The sequence below is a fragment of the Pseudorasbora parva genome, chromosome 1 (genome assembly GCF_024679245.1).
Source record: "Pseudorasbora parva isolate DD20220531a chromosome 1, ASM2467924v1, whole genome shotgun sequence".
Lineage (NCBI taxonomy): Eukaryota > Metazoa > Chordata > Actinopteri > Cypriniformes > Gobionidae > Pseudorasbora > Pseudorasbora parva.
This window is the reverse complement of record NC_090172.1, coordinates 34,403,912-34,423,546: the sequence shown is the minus strand read 5'-3', so window position 1 is coordinate 34,423,546 and position 19,635 is coordinate 34,403,912. Positions and strand designations below refer to the sequence as shown.

At 41.9% G+C, this 19,635-nt stretch overlaps 1 protein-coding gene and 1 long non-coding RNA gene across 2 annotated transcripts in view; both read right to left on the bottom strand.

Annotated features, from left to right (window-relative positions):
* Nucleotides 1-249: 249 nt before the first annotated feature.
* Nucleotides 250-19,635, bottom strand: part of LOC137070978 (uncharacterized) — a 24,950-nt gene continuing 5,564 nt past the window's right edge. Inside the window, exons 2-3 of the long non-coding RNA XR_010904366.1 lie at nucleotides 9,733-10,227; nucleotides 250-1,026 (exon numbers count right to left, since the gene is read on the bottom strand). This is a non-coding gene — a long non-coding RNA (uncharacterized lncRNA). The remainder of the gene's footprint in view (nucleotides 1,027-9,732; nucleotides 10,228-19,635) is intronic.
* On the bottom strand, nucleotides 11,766-18,247 carry cuzd1.1 (CUB and zona pellucida-like domains 1, tandem duplicate 1). The gene has a single exon (XM_067438562.1). The coding sequence runs from the start codon at nucleotides 17,839-17,841 to the stop codon at nucleotides 12,610-12,612; it is 5,232 nt and encodes a 1,743-aa protein (XP_067294663.1). The 5' UTR covers nucleotides 17,842-18,247; the 3' UTR covers nucleotides 11,766-12,609.

Below are 19,635 nucleotides of genomic sequence, written 5' to 3'. Positions count from 1 at the left end.
CAGACAGCTCAGGAGACCACGTGGTGCAGATAGCTCAGGAGACGACGTGGTCCAGGAAGCTCAGGAGACCACGGTGGTGCGGGCAGCTCAGGAGACCACGGTGGTGCGGGCAGCTCAGGAGACCACGGTGGTGCGGGCAGCTCAGGAAACCACGGTGGTGCGGGCAGCTCAGGAGACCACGGTGGTGCGAGAAGCTCAGGAGACCACGGTGGTGCGGGCAGCTCAGGAGACCACGTGGTGCGGGCAGCTCAGGAGACCACGGTGGTGCGGGCAGCTCAGGAGACCACGGTGGTGCAGGAAGCTCAGGAGACCACGGTGGTGCGGGCAGCTCAGGAGACCACGGTGGTGCGGGCAGCTCAGGAGACCACGGTGGTGCGGGAAGCTCAGGAGACCACGGTGGTGCGGGATGCTAAGGAGACCACGGTGGTGCGGGAAGCTCAGGAGACCACGGTGGTGCGGGCAGCTCAGGAGACCACGGTGGTGCGGGCAGCTCAGGAGACCACGGTGGTGCGGGCAGCTCAGGAGACCACGGAGGTGCAGGTAGCTCAGGAGACCACGGTGGTGCAGTAAGCTCAGGAGACCACGGAGGTGCAGGCAGCTCAGGAGACCACGGTGGTGCAGGAAGCTCAGGAGACCACAGTGGTGAAGGAAGCTCAGGAGACCACGGAGGTGCAGGCAGCTCAGGTGACCACGGAGGTGCAGGCAGCTCAGGAGAATAGCATGGCGACGGCCGTTCAGGTATGGCGTCTGTGGACTGGGTTTTCTTGGGTGGAGCTACTGACACTGGAAAGAGTTCATGGACTGAAGTCTCTTTTCTGGACTCTGGACAGGGGATGACGACCATATGGCCCCTGGACTGGAGACGCAGTCCTCTCTGCACTGGGGACAGGAAAGAAGATGGAGCCCTCTCTGGACTCTAGTCATGGGCTGGAGCCTACACTGGATGCTGGACTTGACTTGAGATCTCACCAACAGCATGTTGTTACAGGAAACACGCATGCAAGAACAACAACCGACACCTAACAACTGAAGCACAGAGGTTTAAATACACAGCGGCAAACAAGTTAACAAGACACAACTGGGGAGACTAATCAACATGGAAAACTAAAAACTAAAAACATGACACATGACAGGAAATGAAAAAAGTCCTCACAAGTCAAGGAAAGTCATAACAGCAACAGACAAGCGTGCGGTTTTTAACCATATGCCACTATTGCTTTGTCTGTTGCACATTGTTTAATGTGCTGAGTATACTGTAGCGCCATAGTCAAACTGAATACTTGTGGGCTAGTTGTAATTTGCAGTTCTTTCCCTTGCTTCAACCTTTTTGGGGTTAATGAATTGGATTATCAGATAAGGAAGAAAGCACAGTACAGAATGCTTCTTTTGTTATTGTTTTGATCAAAGCCATTTGCTGTAATCCTCAATAATAGTTTCAGTGAGTGACATCTGTTTTGTCATAAGTACTAGAGAAATACAATGTTTCTTATATTTCTTTTTATTTAAAGGGTTACTTCAGCGATTAGCATATGGCTTTGTATCAGTAGAAACCCTGGAGTATAATCAAATGATTGTTCAATACACTTCTGAGCTGTAAACGCCAAACTGGTCAGGCCAATCACATCGTGTACATTGTGTTTAATCTATCAACCGTCTATGCTATCAACGAGCTCCGTTTCACCTTCGTTGCTCTGGTTGGTTGTAGCGCTATCCTATCGCGTGCAGAGGGAGTTTGAAAGACAACCATTTATCCCACCCCTCAGATTGAGCCCTGTCTATGGTGAGTTTCCAGACCAAACATCTTGATGTGGGTCTGGCTTTTCAGGCTATAGAAGAAAAGGTTCTATCGGCGCTACGTATTTAGAACCCCTTAAAAGGTTATATATAAAGTATAGTTGAGTATACTCTCTATACACTTTTATGCTAAAAGGGTTCTATAATGACAAAAAAGAACCCTTTTGGCACTTAAAATGGGTTCTATATAGAACACTGCAAAAAATGCATTTCTTATCAAAGAAAAAAATGCATTTCTTAGCAAAAACTCTCTTCATTTTGAGTTATTTTTCCCCAAAATAAGACAATTCCTTTTGCTTGTCTAGTAAATACTTCTTGTTTTAAGAATGTTTAGATGTTTGGATTAGAAACGACATAAATACCAAGTAAGAAAAGCATTTTTTTGCAGTGAACCTTTTAGGGGTTCCAACTATGTAGCCCTGATAGAACCTTTTAAGGTTCTATATAGAACATTTTCTTTTAAGAGTGTAGGTTAACTCCAAATCAGCTTCACATATTCATCTGCTAACCATTCAGAAATGTCCTGTTGCATTATACATGTTGTCACTATTTCCTGAGTCTCTCTATCCTTTTTGACTCTGATTTGAACATAAAAGGCTGAACAATTGCTTTTCAGTGTGTAACAGGAGCTCTTGAAGCTCCACAATCATGTTGAAAGGGTAGTAGCAGCAGAAGCAGCAGCTTATTTGCATTTAAAGGGAACACACACAAACAAGATCAAGTTTTTTTGATCTAAAACTTCAGAAACAGTTCAGAAAGGAACATTATAGGACCCCTTTAAAACAGACACTGGACATGACAACGTTTTTTTTTTTTTTTTATTTTTTTTTTTTTTATATATATATAGATGAAAAGCCTATAAGAACAACAATGCAACAAATTCATTCATAATTCTGTCTAGTTTGTAAACTAAAAGTGGTAACTCCAAGTACTTATGCTTTATAGGCATATATCTTGGTTGCAGCAAATAAAGTTACCAATAAATGTTCCAACTATGTACATTTTCAAAACAATTCCACACATGTAATGGGATGCTGGGATGTTGAACAATTATTTTAATATGCAAAACTCTTAACCAATCATATCAGTGGCTGTTTACTTCCAAGCCAGTTGAGCTGTTTGGACCAATCAAAATGTCAGGTCGTACTTTATATAATTATTGCCAGATGATCAGCAGTAACGTAATCCACATCACCAAAGAGCACATGGGTTAAATTCGTTCTAATCCTAATTGTAGAACTTGTTCATATATACATTCACAGTCGCTATTTCTCTCAAAAATGATTATTGTATTGGTAAGTACTCTGTGTATCCTTAAATTCTTTTCACAACACTGGGGAAGATCATTTACACTCATCTTCTTCTTCTGCTTCTTCCAGTGCTATAATATGCGTCACTTATACTCTGTTGCTGTGATTGGTTGTAGGTCTATCCAAATGAGTGCAGAGGCATTTTCTTTCCTGGTTTCATGAGTTTGTGTGGCCATATAATCTTAGTGAAAGTGGTAAACAGATTTGGCTTGCTGTCTGCTATAGAGGGGCTCAGAGAGGATATAGAATGGGGGGGGGGATGCTGCAAGAACTAACAATGGGAAGATGTAAGCTGCTGGTGTTATGGCTTGGTATTCGTTGAAAAATTAGATGGGTGTACTCCTCCCCAAAATTACGTTTAATAACGTCACTTGGTTGAAACGCCCCATAATCAGCCCAGTGGAGTAGGCATGCTAGCGAAATCACCTTTTTATCAGGATTTAGCAGAGAGAGCATTTCTGTCTCCATTTATCCACCCATTTCAAGTCACAGTTATGTCTTGCAACTCTACTGAACAGTTACTTTCTCTCTCATTGTTCCTGGTCTTCCAGAGGTCACTGTTGTAGTCCTTTCAGTGCCTCCTGACTTGTTTTCTTCAAAATTGTTCTTATTCTCTATGAGTATCTCCTCCATCTATCATCCTCCCGTCTCACTCTCTCCTTCTATTTCTCATGTGTATGAAGGTCAGGAGTGTAATCTCTATATATAGAGCAGGCTGGTTTATTTACCTGCTGCCCTTGCTAACGTGTCCTTGCTAAATGAAGGCGAGTAGGCCTATCACCATCCAAAGAACAGCGCTTCACACCATCAATGCTGATGGTGGTGTGTGTGTGTGGGTGTGTTTTGTAGGTATCTTGATTCTGCTTTTAATCAGAACTAAACAGATGAACCAATCTCTGCTCATCAGTGTCATTATGCTCCTAACAAGAGTTATTGATGTGAACTGCCAATTTAGGCTGCATTATGCTTGTTAAAGTGGATGCTTGTCGGGGAAGTAGTTACACAATAGGCTGCTGATCTAGCTGTAAAATGCTGCGATGTCCTCACAGCTGCCTGTATCTGTATAATGTGGCTATTACTAAGTTTAAACAACTCAAAAGGTTAATCCCTGCTCCCGAATCTCTGCTTGTGAGCAAAGCATCTTCTTAAGTTCTGCATTAGGCAACTTTGGCTGTTAATTGGCATACATTTGTTCTTCTTGTCACTCAAATCAATCTACTGGTCAATGTTGGAGGGTTGGGTGCAGCTGAGGCATTGCATCTCTTTCTAAAGCTCATTTATCTTTGTCACAAATACATATGTCTATCTCTCGTATACAAACACACACATACACTAACCTTGAAGTCTGGAGAATTCTTCTTGACTGCACTGCTAGCTTTTTTTAAATGCTTGGTAAGGCTGCTGTATTGTCTTTTTTGAGGATGTTTTATGTGAGAACTCATTTTGGACATCATAACTGTAGAGTAATCATTGGGTTTTGGTTTGTGTCTCATACATAAATTCAATAAATTAAAGGGACAGTTCACAGAAAACTAAAAATTCTGTTATTATTTATTCACCCTCATGCTGTTCCATGAATGTATGACTTTCTGTCTTCTGTGGAACACAAAAGAAGATATTTTGAAGAATGTGTCGCCTAAACCAACATTGGACCCCACTGACTTTTGTTAGGCCTATATGGTATTAAATCTGCAGTAGGTAACTTTTGTAAAAATGTATTTTTGACATATTTGTTAAACCTGTCATTATGTCCTGAAAGTAGAATATGAAACAGATAATCTGTGGGGGAAAAAATCAAGCTCCTCTGGCTCCTCCCAGTGGTCCTATTGCCATTTGCAGAAATACACCGCTCCCAGTTAGAAACAACCAATCAGAGCCAGGAGGAGTGTCTTAGCAGTGTCAATCAAGCTCGTGCCAGCCTGCACACTGATCACAACTCCCTCTCATGCACAGCACATATGGCGTGCTTGCTCTGGTGACAACAATGAGAACAAAATCAAATGTGGATACCGGGAGCTCTACAACATCATACATACATCTTCATACTTTACGTTTATGTGAGCGTCTCAGCGGCATGGCGTGTCCGTTTTTATTTCGGCTCCCATGTTAACAGGTTTGAGCTTGCACACTGCCCGAGTGGAAACATGTGCATGCTATAAATAGAAATGGGGCCTATTTTTCATGCGACATATAAACGTGTTTGAAGCGTTTATTATTATATAAATTACATTTTGATCTTTGAAAGTCTCTAAGGCCAGAGACACCCGTGCCTCTGTGAGCGTGCCGTTTCTGTTGCGGGATGGCTGCGTGGCGTTTTCTATGCCTTTTGCACACCAGGAGCGTGTCTGATGTGGTGCTGCTGCTAGTTGACGTACAGGGAAGGCCTATACTTCATATTAAACATAAATTTATATAGCCTACTGATACAGCAAAGACAATGTCAGTACTCGGCAGTACTGACCATACATATCATTGCATACTGTAATGTTAGTTACCGTTATATTATCTTACAGCTATTTATTATAGAAATAGTGCAACATCATATAGTTACATTACATGTATTGCAAAATACGTAATGTTTTAAGGACCAAGTTTATAGTCAAAGTATGGGCAGGCCATAGTCAATGTAAATCATATTGTTGATGTTTCGTCTGTACCAGTGAATGTGCCATAACTGTTTATCCGCTGTCATCGGTGGACCTGCTTTGCTTCCTAGCCTGCGCGTTCATGGCTCTATGGTTCACGGCCGGCTCCATTGTGATGGGGAGGAGCTGTGGAGGGAGGGCTGTAGCGCACCAGAGAGCAAGGAGGAGTGACCTGTGAGTTGTGCTCGTTCAAATTTTCAGGGTAAGTCAACGTTTACTAAAAACTCCCTACTGCAGCTTTAAAAAAAAAAAAAAAAAAAAAAAAAACTTTATCTTTGACATTCAACAAAAAATCTTACAGGTTTGGAACAATATGAGATATGAGATTTTCATCTTGTGTGAACTATCCCTTTAAATTCTTTAATATACTAATGTAATTTTGAAAAACTTTAATGTTTTATAAATAGGTGGGGAAATAAAAGTATGTATTATATATATATATATATATATATATATATATATATATATATATATATATATATATATATATATATATATATATATATATATATATATATATACACATACATACATACATACATACTCCTACCTGAAGCTCATTTCAGTTGCGGGTGTTCCAATAGGCCATTGTTTGTTAAACTTTTATGCAGAGTTTTGTTATGTTATACATTTTTGGGGGATCCCTCTTTGTGTTCAGAAGTTCTATTCTTTTAGTAAAAATGCAGCATCTGTGTCTGTGTTTTAGCAGCCACTTCTCCCTCTAATTCCTGATAATATTAATGTGATGTCAACCACAGTACACTAAGGGTCTCTTACTACAGTTAGGGAACACCTCCATATCGCCCCCTATTGGATTTTTTTAGTAGTTAAAACAAAAATTGTTAATGCTCACATTGTATTGGCCCCTTCAACTCTCATTCTCAGTAATTTTGTCACACAGAGTATGGTGCTCATGTGGTCATTTTATGCAAGGTCGGTCTCGATCACGTTTTTTGCTTAAGGAGACTTTAAACTGCTCAGCCACATCCTCATCCAAATCCTTGCCCCACCCCCACTGCTGCCTTTATACATATACATTGGGTCTCTTATGTGGAGAGTTGTTTGACTCCAGCTAACCACTGTCTCTTTAACTCATATTCTGTCTCTTCCTGGTCTCTTTTGTCGCTGTCCTTTTGTCCATTTATCTGGGATATGTGGACAATCAGATATACATGTATATACTCGTAATTCAAAGAGTCAGGACCATCCTTTACTGTGTTTGAGGTCTTCATATTCAGGCCTTAAGATTTAAAGCAGGTGAATGATAGCCTATATGTATGAGATATGATATTATTTTATATTATATGATTGATGATTGAAGCAGAAAATATTTAGTCTCCTGAATGGACTAAATGAACTGAATGCTTTTGGCTTACCTCAAAGATTAAATGCCAAATATCATTGCCTATTGCTTGGCAAGGATTTTGCTGTTAAGTAAGACTCTTAAAATAGTTTTGGGATCAGAAACCTGCTTAGGAACCTTCTATTCATCATAATCCAAGCAATGTTACTCAAGATGCTGAGATGTGGAGGCTTTTTTTTTTTAGGTAAATGTCTTTTAGAGGAAGTCATTATATATTTCTTGAACATCAAAGTGTCAGTGTTACAGGGAGATAAATTGTAATTGGCCGGTTCGGGTCATGCTCAATGCCAGGGTTGCCTAGAGACAGGAAACGCTTGATTCTAATTGGGTTGTCTGTCTGATGCTGCTTGCCGGTGTCCTGTCCTGCATCACAGCACACGTTATTTCAGTCCGACACCAAAAGATCTGCATGACCCTGTGGTCTAGAAAGCAGAGTGACACGGGGAATCATTGCTATAAGTTCTTGGTATGGTAGAGCAAGGCATGGACTCGAGAGGTACAAATTGGATATAGTATAGTTGGGCTTGAATTGAAGGCTGTATAGCCGAGGGAATGTCTTGAGGAGTCACTAATAATCCCATTTGTAATACACTGAACAAAAATACATTTAGTGAAACAAATCGTATTCAATGCTTTTGTGGGGACAGTTACACCACAAATACAAAATATGGCCTCTTTTTTGTCTAATCGTAATGTGTTAATGACATTCTTTACAATTTAATTTGACAAAATAATATTTATTTATATCAATATTATCTTTTGTACGTCAACTGTCCAATAATAATGATGATGATGATGATGAAAAACGTTTTTTGTTTTCTCTCACATTATATTTCCTCGAACAGGGATGTCTTTCAGACAGTTTTATAGCTTACAACATAAAATGGTTTTGCAGAAAACAAATGACTAAATTAATTATTCTGACCTGACTTATATTTAAATAGTACTGAGATGTGCGCGTGTGTGTGTGTGTGTGTGTGTGTGTGTGTGTGTGTGTGTGTGTGTGTGTGTGTGTGTGTGTGTGTGTGTGTATACACTCACCTAAAGGTTTATTAGGAACACCTGTTCAATTTCTCATTAATGCAATTATCTAATCAACCAATTAGATGTGGTCCTGGTCAAGACAATCTCCTGAACTCCAAACTGAATGTCAGAATGGGAATGAAATTTGATTTAAGCCATTTTGAGCGTGGTGTGGTTGTTGGTGCCAGACGGGCCAGTCTGAGTATTTCACAATCTGCTCAGTTTCTGGGATTTTCACGCACAACCATTTCTAGGGTTTACAAAGAATGGTGTGAAAAGGGAAAAACATCAAGTATGCAGCAGTCCTGTGGGCGAAAATGCCTTGTTGATGCTAGAGGTCAGAGGAGAATGAGCCGACTGATTCAAGCTGATAGAAGAGCAACTTTAACTGAAATAACTACTCGTTACAACCGAGGTATGCAGCAAAGCATTTGTGAAGCCACAACACGCACAACCTTGAGACAGATGAGCTACAACAGCAGAAGACTCCACCGGGTACCACTGATCTCCACTCCAAATAGGAAAAAGAGGCTACAATTTGCACAAGCTCACCAAAATTGGACAGTTGAAGACTGGAAAAATGTTGCCTGGTCTGATGAGTCTCGATTTCTGTTGAGAAATTCAGAAGGCAGAGTCAGAATTTGGCGTAAACAGAATGAGAACATGTATCCATCATGCCTTGTTACCACTGTACAGGCTGGTGGTGGTGGTGGTGTAATGGTGTGGGGGATGTTTTCTTGGCACGCTAGAGGACACTTAGTGCCAATTGGGCATTGTTTAAATGCACGGCCTACCTGAGCATTGTTTCTGACCATGTCCCTTTATGACCATCATGTACCCATCCTCTAATGGCTACTTCCACCAGGATAATGCACCATGTCACAAAGCTCGAATAATTTCAAATTGGTTTCTTGAACATGACAATGAGTTCAGTGTACTAAAATGGCCCCACAGTCACCCGATCTCAACCCAATAGAGCATCTTTGGGATGTAGTGGAACGTAAGCTTCGTGCCCTGGATGTGCATCACACAAATCTCCATCAACTGCAAGATGCTATCCTATCAATATGGGCCAACATTTCTAAAGAATGCTTTCAGCACCTTGTTGAATCAATGCCACGTAGAATTAAGGCAGTTCTGAAGGCGAAAGGGGGTCAAACACAGTATTAGTTTGGTGTTTCTAATAATCCTTTAGGTGTGTGTGTGTGTGTGTGTGTGTGTGTGCGTGCGTGCGTGCGTGTAAAAAAAATAATAATAATATTAATAATAATCATTTTAACAGCATTGTAAATATGCAGCATTGGTGGTGTATACAGTATATGGCAACACTTGTGAAATGAAATACAATAGTACAGCTTTGTAAAGAGTACTAATGTGAAGATTTAGCTTCACAGTATGTCTCATAATTCTGCTATAAAACTTGATTTATATTTCCAACAGTATAATGGTCAGATTTTTTTTTTTTGATCCTGAAATAAACAACAACAAAAACCTGAATACTGAAAATAAAAGTACATGTTATTTGGTGGCCCACTATAACATTTTGCAGATAATGTGAGTTGTAATGTTTCTCCATTGTGATTCTCTGCATACTTACAGACAGCAAGCTATTGATGTGAATGGTTGAACCTGGATGTTTATTGCAGGAATGTTTGCATTTGGTTCAATCTTGGATCTGCAAGGCCATAGAGACAATGTCCTCCTTTCAGCCTGCTACAACTACAACAAGAAGAAGAATACAAATATTAAACCAAATAATAATTACTGATCAGATCATGTCATATTCTTATTTATTTTAATTACAAATGCTAAGGGCAGCACAAAATACAAAAACTGTGAAATCTGTGAGTTGCTCTCCACTATAGACATAATGTATATATTACAACAGCACTTGAGTGTAGAAAAATTCAACACATTTGTGAGTGGTGAGTGTTAGTCTGCGCCGGCTCTTCAGTTCTAATGTGGCAAGTTGGTGAGGTTTTATGCACCCTCCCGTCATTTATTCTGGGGCAACTCGGGCCGCAGATGTGGCAGGGTCTCACTCGGCTGAGTGGTGAAGCAGATTGACTGCATGTTGATCAAGTTGAAAAACCTGAGTGAGCAGCAAACATACAAATAATTCATTTAAAGTAATTAATTATAAACAAGTGATTGAAATGAGTGCATCATGTCATCATGAATCAAATGTGTATACATATATACATACATACTTATAGGAATGTGTGTTTTCTCCTACCCCTTCTATACCTTTTATATTCACTCACACCTGTCTGTTTTCTTTGTGATCTTTGGTTTTGTGATGCTGGTCGTCCCGTTTACAGCTCACATTAGTCTACAGTATAGAAGTGCTTTAAATCGCCCCACCCCCTTCCAGTCAGACAGAGTTACGGTCATAAAGATAAAGGTGGAGGTGCTTTCCCACCTGTGTAGACACAGATCAAACCGACTGCCAACATGATCCATACTGTTACGTATTAGGAAGTCATTCAGTGGAAAAGTGACTGAACACTGGTAGGTTCCTTGTGATTTTGCTAATATTCTTGATTATTTACATTTATGGAGAATTTGATGTTTCTACACTCTACATTTCATCAAGTTGTATCATTGATAAAAGTGTGCACACAGCAGTCATTTTTATTGTGTTATGTAAAATGTGGGTAAGTAATCACATTTTACAGAAAAGACTTCTACGCAAAAACAACAAACCCAATTGGTTGATGGTTACATGTAATGGTTTCAGCTTGTTTGTTTTAGGTTTGTGTTAATGTAACGGGTATTTAGCCCGTCTGGTAGGGGAAATTTGTTAGCGCTGCCCTGGAAGACTGAACAACGAAAGGATCTTGGTCCTCGCGTTCAGTGCTTTTAGTCTCGCTATATACTAATGTATATATGTAGTGTCCTACTTTAATGAGAAGCACTCTATAGACCGACAAGGGTAGGCTTCAGTTAAAGTAATGTCACAAGGTGGCTTTCTGAAGTGAAAATATAGTTGAATATATTCCTCCCTTCCCTGGTCTATTAAAGTAGGTGAGACGCCCCTACTCCCTGACAGCTCTCAACCAAAAAGGATACACTGTAGGTAAATTCAAAAATTAAACAGTATTTATTTTCTGTGTATGTGTGTCTTCCTTGTAAGAAAGTGTGACTTCAGTGTAAACCACTAAATAAATAAAAAAAATAAAAAAAAATAACAGTCTTTGAGTTCTTTCCAAAATCACTTGGGCATAAACACCTTCAATGTAAAAGTTATAAACTTTCCACTTGTACAATAATCAAACCCAAGGATACTTTAAAATAGAAAACACTTGACTTTTTTAGTACTTTTTTTACAATGAGTTTTCACAGCTCAAATTATCCCAGTTAAACACAACAAGTGCATACACAATGAAATTTCACCATACATAGAAAACACTTACGTGAAACGTCCCTTTAAGTACTCGCAGTTCACTTTAGGTTCTGCAGTTCAACTGAACTCGCACAGCTCACTGTCCAATGGAGCAAAATACCAAAAGGGAATAACTTGGAAAAAAACAGTCAATAGAAAAATGACTTGAGTGCGTTGTCTCGACGTAGCGTGCGTTGAAATTCACTTGAGATAGTGCAGTTGAATCACTCAAACTCAATGAAATGCTCAAAAAAACTAGAAGATGCCACAACAAAAACCAAATGAATCAAACTGAGATGAATCGATCTGAAATGTCGTTTGGATGGCAGGGTGAAAAAAAAGGTTTTAAACACGAGTCTTCTCACTACATTCCGCACCAACGCACAGCATTTCTCATCTCACGCGCAACGACACGTGCAGAACACTCAGATAACGCGTGATCAGTTCAGTTGGATGCTAGTTCGTAAGACTGCTTCTCGATCAAAACGTAAATCGTGTAACACGCTCAAAAAAATGTTAAACCTCTCTTCAATCGTCATCAATCAAGTAACATTTGTACTTTATACACTTACGGGGCTTCATGAAGCGTTAAAGCGTCACTCCAGCAGTCCAATGCAATGCCAAGCAATGCAATCCATGGGGCAAAACGATACAAATCTTTTCCACCACAAAACGCAGGATACCGTTCACAAAATTACTTGATGCTGTCGTCCTTTATTCAACTAAAAGCCCCGATTAACTTCCGTGAAGTAACTTTATCGGACGAGCTTCTCGAACACAACTCATCAATCTCTTTGTGCGTCACTCTCATCCACCGCGCTCTGCCTGCTTCTTCTCTCGCAGCGCACTCTGACTGCCGAAAACCAGTCCACCCGTCAAAATAAAAGTCCCTGAAAAATAATCTTTTTTTTCTTCTTCTTTTTTTTATATCTACCCCGTTACATTTCCCCCCTGCTAAACCCTGCCACTCCATCGACATTTCCAGCAGGTTCATCTCTGAAACACAAACAACATATTAGGAAACCATCACATTATAAATGTATAACTCCATATCCCAATATATTATAAGCTACAGGACACTCTGAATTCTTATTTTAGAATGTAGTCATCCCTGAATTTCACAGGTAAGGTACCCTTGTTTTGCCTCTGAGAACGTCTGATCTCAGGAACACTTTCTCTTTCAACTTCTGAAATATCAGCATCATCTGCGTCATCTTGTACCCGCAACTCAGTTTCTGATATTACATCCTGACCCCCACCACTGTCATGCTGTTCTACTTCCCCTGACTCCCCTTGATTCACCCTTGTGTGTGCATGATATGTGGAGTGTTGAACAGTTTCTGGAAAGCAGACAATGTCTGACATGTCTGTGTCTGACTCTGGCTTGTCTCTCATTCTGCGACGGTGTACACACGGTGTAGTGGGTGACGGGAATGAACAGTGCCGAAGCTGATCTCTGTGTACTACCTTTGTGGAACCCCCTTTCTCTGGTTTAATAGTGAACACAGGTATGTCTGAGTGGTTTTGCTTTACTACTATGTATGGCATGTCTTCCCATTTATCCTGAATTTTGTTTCTACCTCTGTGTTTGTGGTTACGCAGTAGCACCCGATCTCCAGGCCTCACAAGAGCTCCAAATGACTTGCGGTCATATAACCTCTTTCTTCTTCTGGAAGCCTCTTGAGATGCTGCGTTGGCAACCTCCACAGCCGTCTTCAATCTTGCATGATGACCTTTCACCCAATCATCCAGGTTTTCAACCTCATCCTCTTCTAGATATTTTTCACCAAGCACATCCATTGGTAAACGTGCATCCCTTCCAAACATCAGATAGAACGGAGAATAACCAGTGGATGAATGGACGTGACTGTTGTAAGCCATCACCAGCTCAGGAAGGTGAGTCTTCCAATCTCTCTTTTTCTCTGGTGGCAAGGTTCTTAGCAAATCATGCATGGTACGGTTGAATCTTTCGCACTGAGCATTCCCTTGTGGATGGTATGGGCTCGTACGGCTCTTTCCTATACCATAGATTTTGCAAAGCTCCTTGATCACATTGGCCTCGAAACACCTGCCTTGGTCTGAATGCAAGCGAGCTGGACAACCGTAATAAACGAACCAGTGCTTAATCAGAGCTTTCGCCGTTGTGTTTGCTGTTTGGTTCTTGGTAGGAACAGCAACCGTGACTCTGGTAAACATATCAGTAAGAACAAGCACATTTTCATAACCCCCAGAAGACTGCTCAAGCTGCGTATAATCCATGGCGAGGACCTCTAATGGGGCTGAGACATTAGTACATGTCATAGGAGCTCGAAGTCTGGGAAAAACATCCTTGGCCAGTATGCATCTTTTGCACTGCCTTATCCAGCATGGAACATCCACAGACATGGTAGGCCAGTAGTAACTTCGTCTCATTCGAGCCAAAGTACTTCTTTCCCCGAAATGACCTCCGTGTTCATGTTGGCCCTCATACACTTCACGCTGTAAAGGTTCAGGAACAACCACCTGCCAGATCTGTTCTCCATCCCTAGGGTCGAGGATGCACCTGAACAGTACTCCCTGCCGCAGCTTAAGACGATCAAATTCCTTGGCAAGCTTCTTGCGTTTCGGTTCCATACAACCTTGATCCACCCTGCTTGGTCTCTTGTTCTCAGACACTGCTTTATAAATGGGACAGATCACAGGGTCATTCCTTTGCTGTTTCCCAATTTCACTCCAGCTATAACCACTTATTTCCCCTCTTACAGATGCTTGCAACACAGATTTGCCTTCAGGTTCCTCCTGGTCAATCCTTTTGCCTGGCCACAAACATGCCTTCACTTCTTCAGCTCCTAGCCGGATGAAATCCTTGCCATCATCATCTTTCTCTGGTTCCTCCCTGGAAGGTATTCTCGATAAGGCGTCTGCATTAGTGTTGAGTCGACCAGGCTTATAGCATACTTCAAAGTTGTACTCTGCCAGCTGTGCTACCCAGCGTTGCTCAACCGCTCCGAGATTAGCTGAATCCAGGTAACGTAACGGGTTATGATCAGTAATCACGGTAAATTTTGAATACATAAGGTACTCTTTGAATTTTTCCGTGATTGCCCACTTCAATGCGAGGAGTTCCAACTTGAACGCACTATAGTTTTTGTCATTTTTCTCTGATCTCCTCAGACCTCTGCTTGCATATGCCACGACACGCTCAGTCCCTCCCTGCTTCTGGCTGAGTACAGCCCCTAATCCATGATGACTTCCATCTGTGGCGAGTGTAAAGGACATACTAAAATCGGGGTATGCAAGGATTGGGGGTGACATCAAGCACCTCTTCAACTCATCAAAGGCGGTCTGGCATTCTTGACTCCAGATGAAAGTTGCAGAGGTTCTGCTTTTCTTTCCTCCACCCACCAACGCATGTAGTGGCTTGGCAATCTGGGCGAATTTTGGAACGAATTTTCTGTAGTAGCTCATAAACCCAATTACTTGCCTGACCTCTCTTACACTCTTTGGAACTGGCCATGTGTCCAGAGCTTTAACTTTCTCATTATCAACTTTAATGCCTTCTGCGGAGATCTGGTGCCCCAAAAACTTCACTTCCGATTTTAGGAGAAAGCATTTGCCTGGCTTAAGCTTAAGACCATGTTGTTTCAAACGATTGAAGACAAGTTCCAACCTCTCACAATGGCTCTCAAAGTCTTTGGAGAAAATGATAATGTCATCCAGATAAACCAGAAGAACATCAAAGGTCAAGTCACCGAGCACCACTCCCATAAGGCGCTGAAAGGTGGCCGGGGCATTGCACAACCCGAATGGCATCCTTGTCCACTCAAATAGGCCAAATGGTGTGGTGACAGCTGTCTTCTCTCGATCCGTCTCACTCATAGCTACCTGAAAGTACCCAGCCGTCAGGTCTAGTGTAGAGAATAGTTTAGTATTGCCCAAAGCGTCCAAGGACTCATCCACTCGTGGAAGCGGATATGCATCCTTACATGTGACTTGGTTCAGCTTTCGGTAATCACAGCAGAATCGGACACTACCATCCTTCTTCATTACGATAACTGCGGGTGATGCCCATGGGCTACTGCTCTCTTTGAGGACCCCCTGGGACACCAGATCTTGGACATGCCTTTTAACCTCTTGGAATATCTGTGGTGGCACTCTACGATGTCGCTGCTTTATTGGTGGTGCTTCACCTGTAGGAATGTGGTGAACCACAGCCTTGGTGTAGCCATAATCTTGGTCATCCTTGGAGAAAACATCCCTGTGCTTTGATAACAACTCTGTGAGCCTCTCACGTTGTTCTGGTGTGAGCCCTTCACAGTTCACTTCAACAGGAACAGGTAGCTGCAGGAGTGAGTTTTTATCAGCTTGAACCTTGTTTTGCACCAACTCTTTGACATGAAGTACACCATCATCTTCTTCAAATTCAAGCACATCCTTTGTGATCACCTCCTTAGGCTTATACACAGAAGCAACTCTGGATCGGGGAGCAAGCCTAACAGCTTTTCCACTCAAGTTAACCATACGTACAGGGACCTTTCCACCCTCTGTTTTAGCAAGAACATGAGCCACTAGCAGTCCATTTGGCAAACTTGTTCCAGCTACTGGCTCTACTAGCACATGACTCGTCACCTTAGGTGACAATCCACAGCGACCTTCCAGCACCTTTTCACAGTGGGGAGGAATAGTGACAGCCTGTCTTCCGGCAATCTTGACATACCCAATTCTTCCGTTGGGCCCCAGATGTCCTGCTTCTTTCTCAACTCTAGCAAGAACCCTCCGGACCTGGGCTTCATCTCTGCTGTTATACTTATCAATCCTCTCCATCCCGTCCGCTGAGATGAACAAGGACTGAACTTCATTTAGTACATTCATCCCGATGATCCCAGACACCCCTTTCATTTCCTTCACTTCCGGGCTTGTGTCCGTCAGAACAAATATACACTTCCCAGGAAGTACTTTTCCCAGACATTCTACATCAGCCTGCAAGCATCCCAAGACAGGAATGTCCAGTCCATTGGCTGCGGTCAGCTTAACCCAGCACGCAGAAGATAACTTTAGCTTTTGCTCTTCAAAGTGCTGTCTGAAGAATGACTCAGATATGGTGGACACCTCTGACCCTGTATCTAAGAGGCACTTGGTCTTGACACCAGCTATCTTCACCTCAATGGCCAGGCAATCCCCAAAAGCACCATCCTTCTGGTTTTGAGCAGTCTCATCAGCCAGCCATTCTGCTGTGTGACATCTAATCAATGAGGGCCCTGGGCTTTTCTGAACCACACCCCCGGAGTTATTCTCTGTACCTTCAGCTAACTCCACTGTTGGCTGTGATGCAGCTGGACCCCTCAACCTGCCACCTTGTGGACAATAGCGACTGGTGTGTCCAGGTTCACCACACGAATAACAAATATAACGGCCTTCACTGTCTTTTAAAGGTTGCTTCTTTGGACGGCTCTGCTGTGGTCTATTTCTCTCCTTACCATGGACAGCTTGATATAGTTCCTCTTGACGAGCCGCTATTTTCTGGATTGCCTCATGCAGTTTCTCCAGCGACAGGGCAGAGGAAGCATCCTGTGCTGCAGCAGCATTCACTACACCTCTGGCACGGGTACTGGACCTTACATTACTAGCAGTCTGCGTTTCCTCCTCCTCTGACCAGGTAATTGCCGCTTGCATCAACTGAACAAAACTCAAATCTGGCTCAGCTTTAACTCTGCGCTTCATCTCTCGTCGCAAAAAGTCGTCTTGTAAGCCTAACACCAACTGTTCCTTCAAAACATTTTCAGCATCTGCCACTCTATTTGGCTCTCGGAGCTGCACACGATTAAGTCTTTCCCGAAGGTCGTACGCATAGGAGCGTATCGTTTCTCCTACCTTCTGAGCACGATCATAGAAATCTTTGAGCCTTGTACCAATGGGCACTTTATCTCCATATGTATCGAGGAGAACAGTAAAGATGTTTTTAACCGTCTCTTCCTTTCCATCCATCATGAACTTCACTGTGGCTTTGGCCTCATCTTTCAGATTCTGTTTCACCAGCTCAATCTGGTCCTCAGTGGGAACCCTCATGACCTGAAATGCAGACTTCATCGATGTCACCCATTCTTCAATACTCAGCTCTCCCGGCTTTGACACGCAACCACTGAATTCAGGGAGCTTCCTGTCTCGAGGGATATAAATGGCAGCTGGGGCCGGTTGTGCGGTAGCCTGGCTCTCAATTACCACCTTTGCTAAGGATAAGGCTTCTCTCTGATCTGCTCTGGCTTGATCGAGTGCCCCTGCCTGCTGCTCAAACCGCCTTTGCATCTCTGCCATGTCTCGTCTTAGTCCCTCAAGCTCAGACATCTTCTTTCTTGACCAACAACTTGTGGGCCTGGAAACGTGTGACTATTTTAATGTGCCTAGTTTGAATCCTGTTCGTGACGCCACTTTTGTAACGGGTATTTAGCCCGTCTGGTAGGGGAAATTTGTTAGCGCTGCCCTGGAAGACTGAACAACGAAAGGATCTTGGTCCTCGCGTTCAGTGCTTTTAGTCTCGCTATATACTAATGTATATATGTAGTGTCCTACTTTAATGAGAAGCACTCTATAGACCGACAAGGGTAGGCTTCAGTTAAAGTAATGTCACAAGGTGGCTTTCTGAAGTGAAAATATAGTTGAATATATTCCTCCCTTCCCTGGTCTATTAAAGTAGGTGAGACGCCCCTACTCCCTGACAGCTCTCAACCAAAAAGGATACACTGTAGGTAAATTCAAAAATTAAACAGTATTTATTTTCTGTGTATGTGTGTCTTCCTTGTAAGAAAGTGTGACTTCAGTGTAAACCACTAAATAAATAAAAAAAATAAAAAAAAATAACAGTCTTTGAGTTCTTTCCAAAATCACTTGGGCATAAACACCTTCAATGTAAAAGTTATAAACTTTCCACTTGTACAATAATCAAACCCAAGGATACTTTAAAATAGAAAACACTTGACTTTTTTAGTACTTTTTTTACAATGAGTTTTCACAGCTCAAATTATCCCAGTTAAACACAACAAGTGCATACACAATGAAATTTCACCATACATAGAAAACACTTACGTGAAACGTCCCTTTAAGTACTCGCAGTTCACTTTAGGTTCTGCAGTTCAACTGAACTCGCACAGCTCACTGTCCAATGGAGCAAAATACCAAAAGGGAATAACTTGGAAAAAAACAGTCAATAGAAAAATGACTTGAGTGCGTTGTCTCGACGTAGCGTGCGTTGAAATTCACTTGAGATAGTGCAGTTGAATCACTCAAACTCAATGAAATGCTCAAAAAAACTAGAAGATGCCACAACAAAAACCAAATGAATCAAACTGAGATGAATCGATCTGAAATGTCGTTTGGATGGCAGGGTGAAAAAAAGGTTTTAAACACGAGTCTTCTCACTACATTCCGCACCAACGCACAGCATTTCTCATCTCACGCGCAACGACACGTGCAGAACACTCAGATAACGCGTGATCAGTTCAGTTGGATGCTAGTTCGTAAGACTGCTTCTCGATCAAAACGTAAATCGTGTAACACGCTCAAAAAAATGTTAAACCTCTCTTCAATCGTCATCAATCAAGTAACATTTGTACTTTATACACTTACGGGGCTTCATGAAGCGTTAAAGCGTCACTCCAGCAGTCCAATGCAATGCCAAGCAATGCAATCCATGGGGCAAAACGATACAAATCTTTTCCACCACAAAACGCAGGATACCGTTCACAAAATTACTTGATGCTGTCGTCCTTTATTCAACTAAAAGCCCCGATTAACTTCCGTGAAGTAACTTTATCGGACGAGCTTCTCGAACACAACTCATCAATCTCTTTGTGCGTCACTCTCATCCACCGCGCTCTGCCTGCTTCTTCTCTCGCAGCGCACTCTGACTGCCGAAAACCAGTCCACCCGTCAAAATAAAAGTCCCTGAAAAATAATCTTTTTTTTCTTCTTCTTTTTTTTATATCTACCCCGTTACATTAACATAATCTCATGATTACAGCTGAGATTGATTTGTGTGTGAAATCAACGAAGAGAAAGATAGGATTAAAGCCAAGACAAGAATATTTCAATACAACAGGTGTCGTCTTACTATCCTTGCATGAAACTAAATCTTCAAAACCT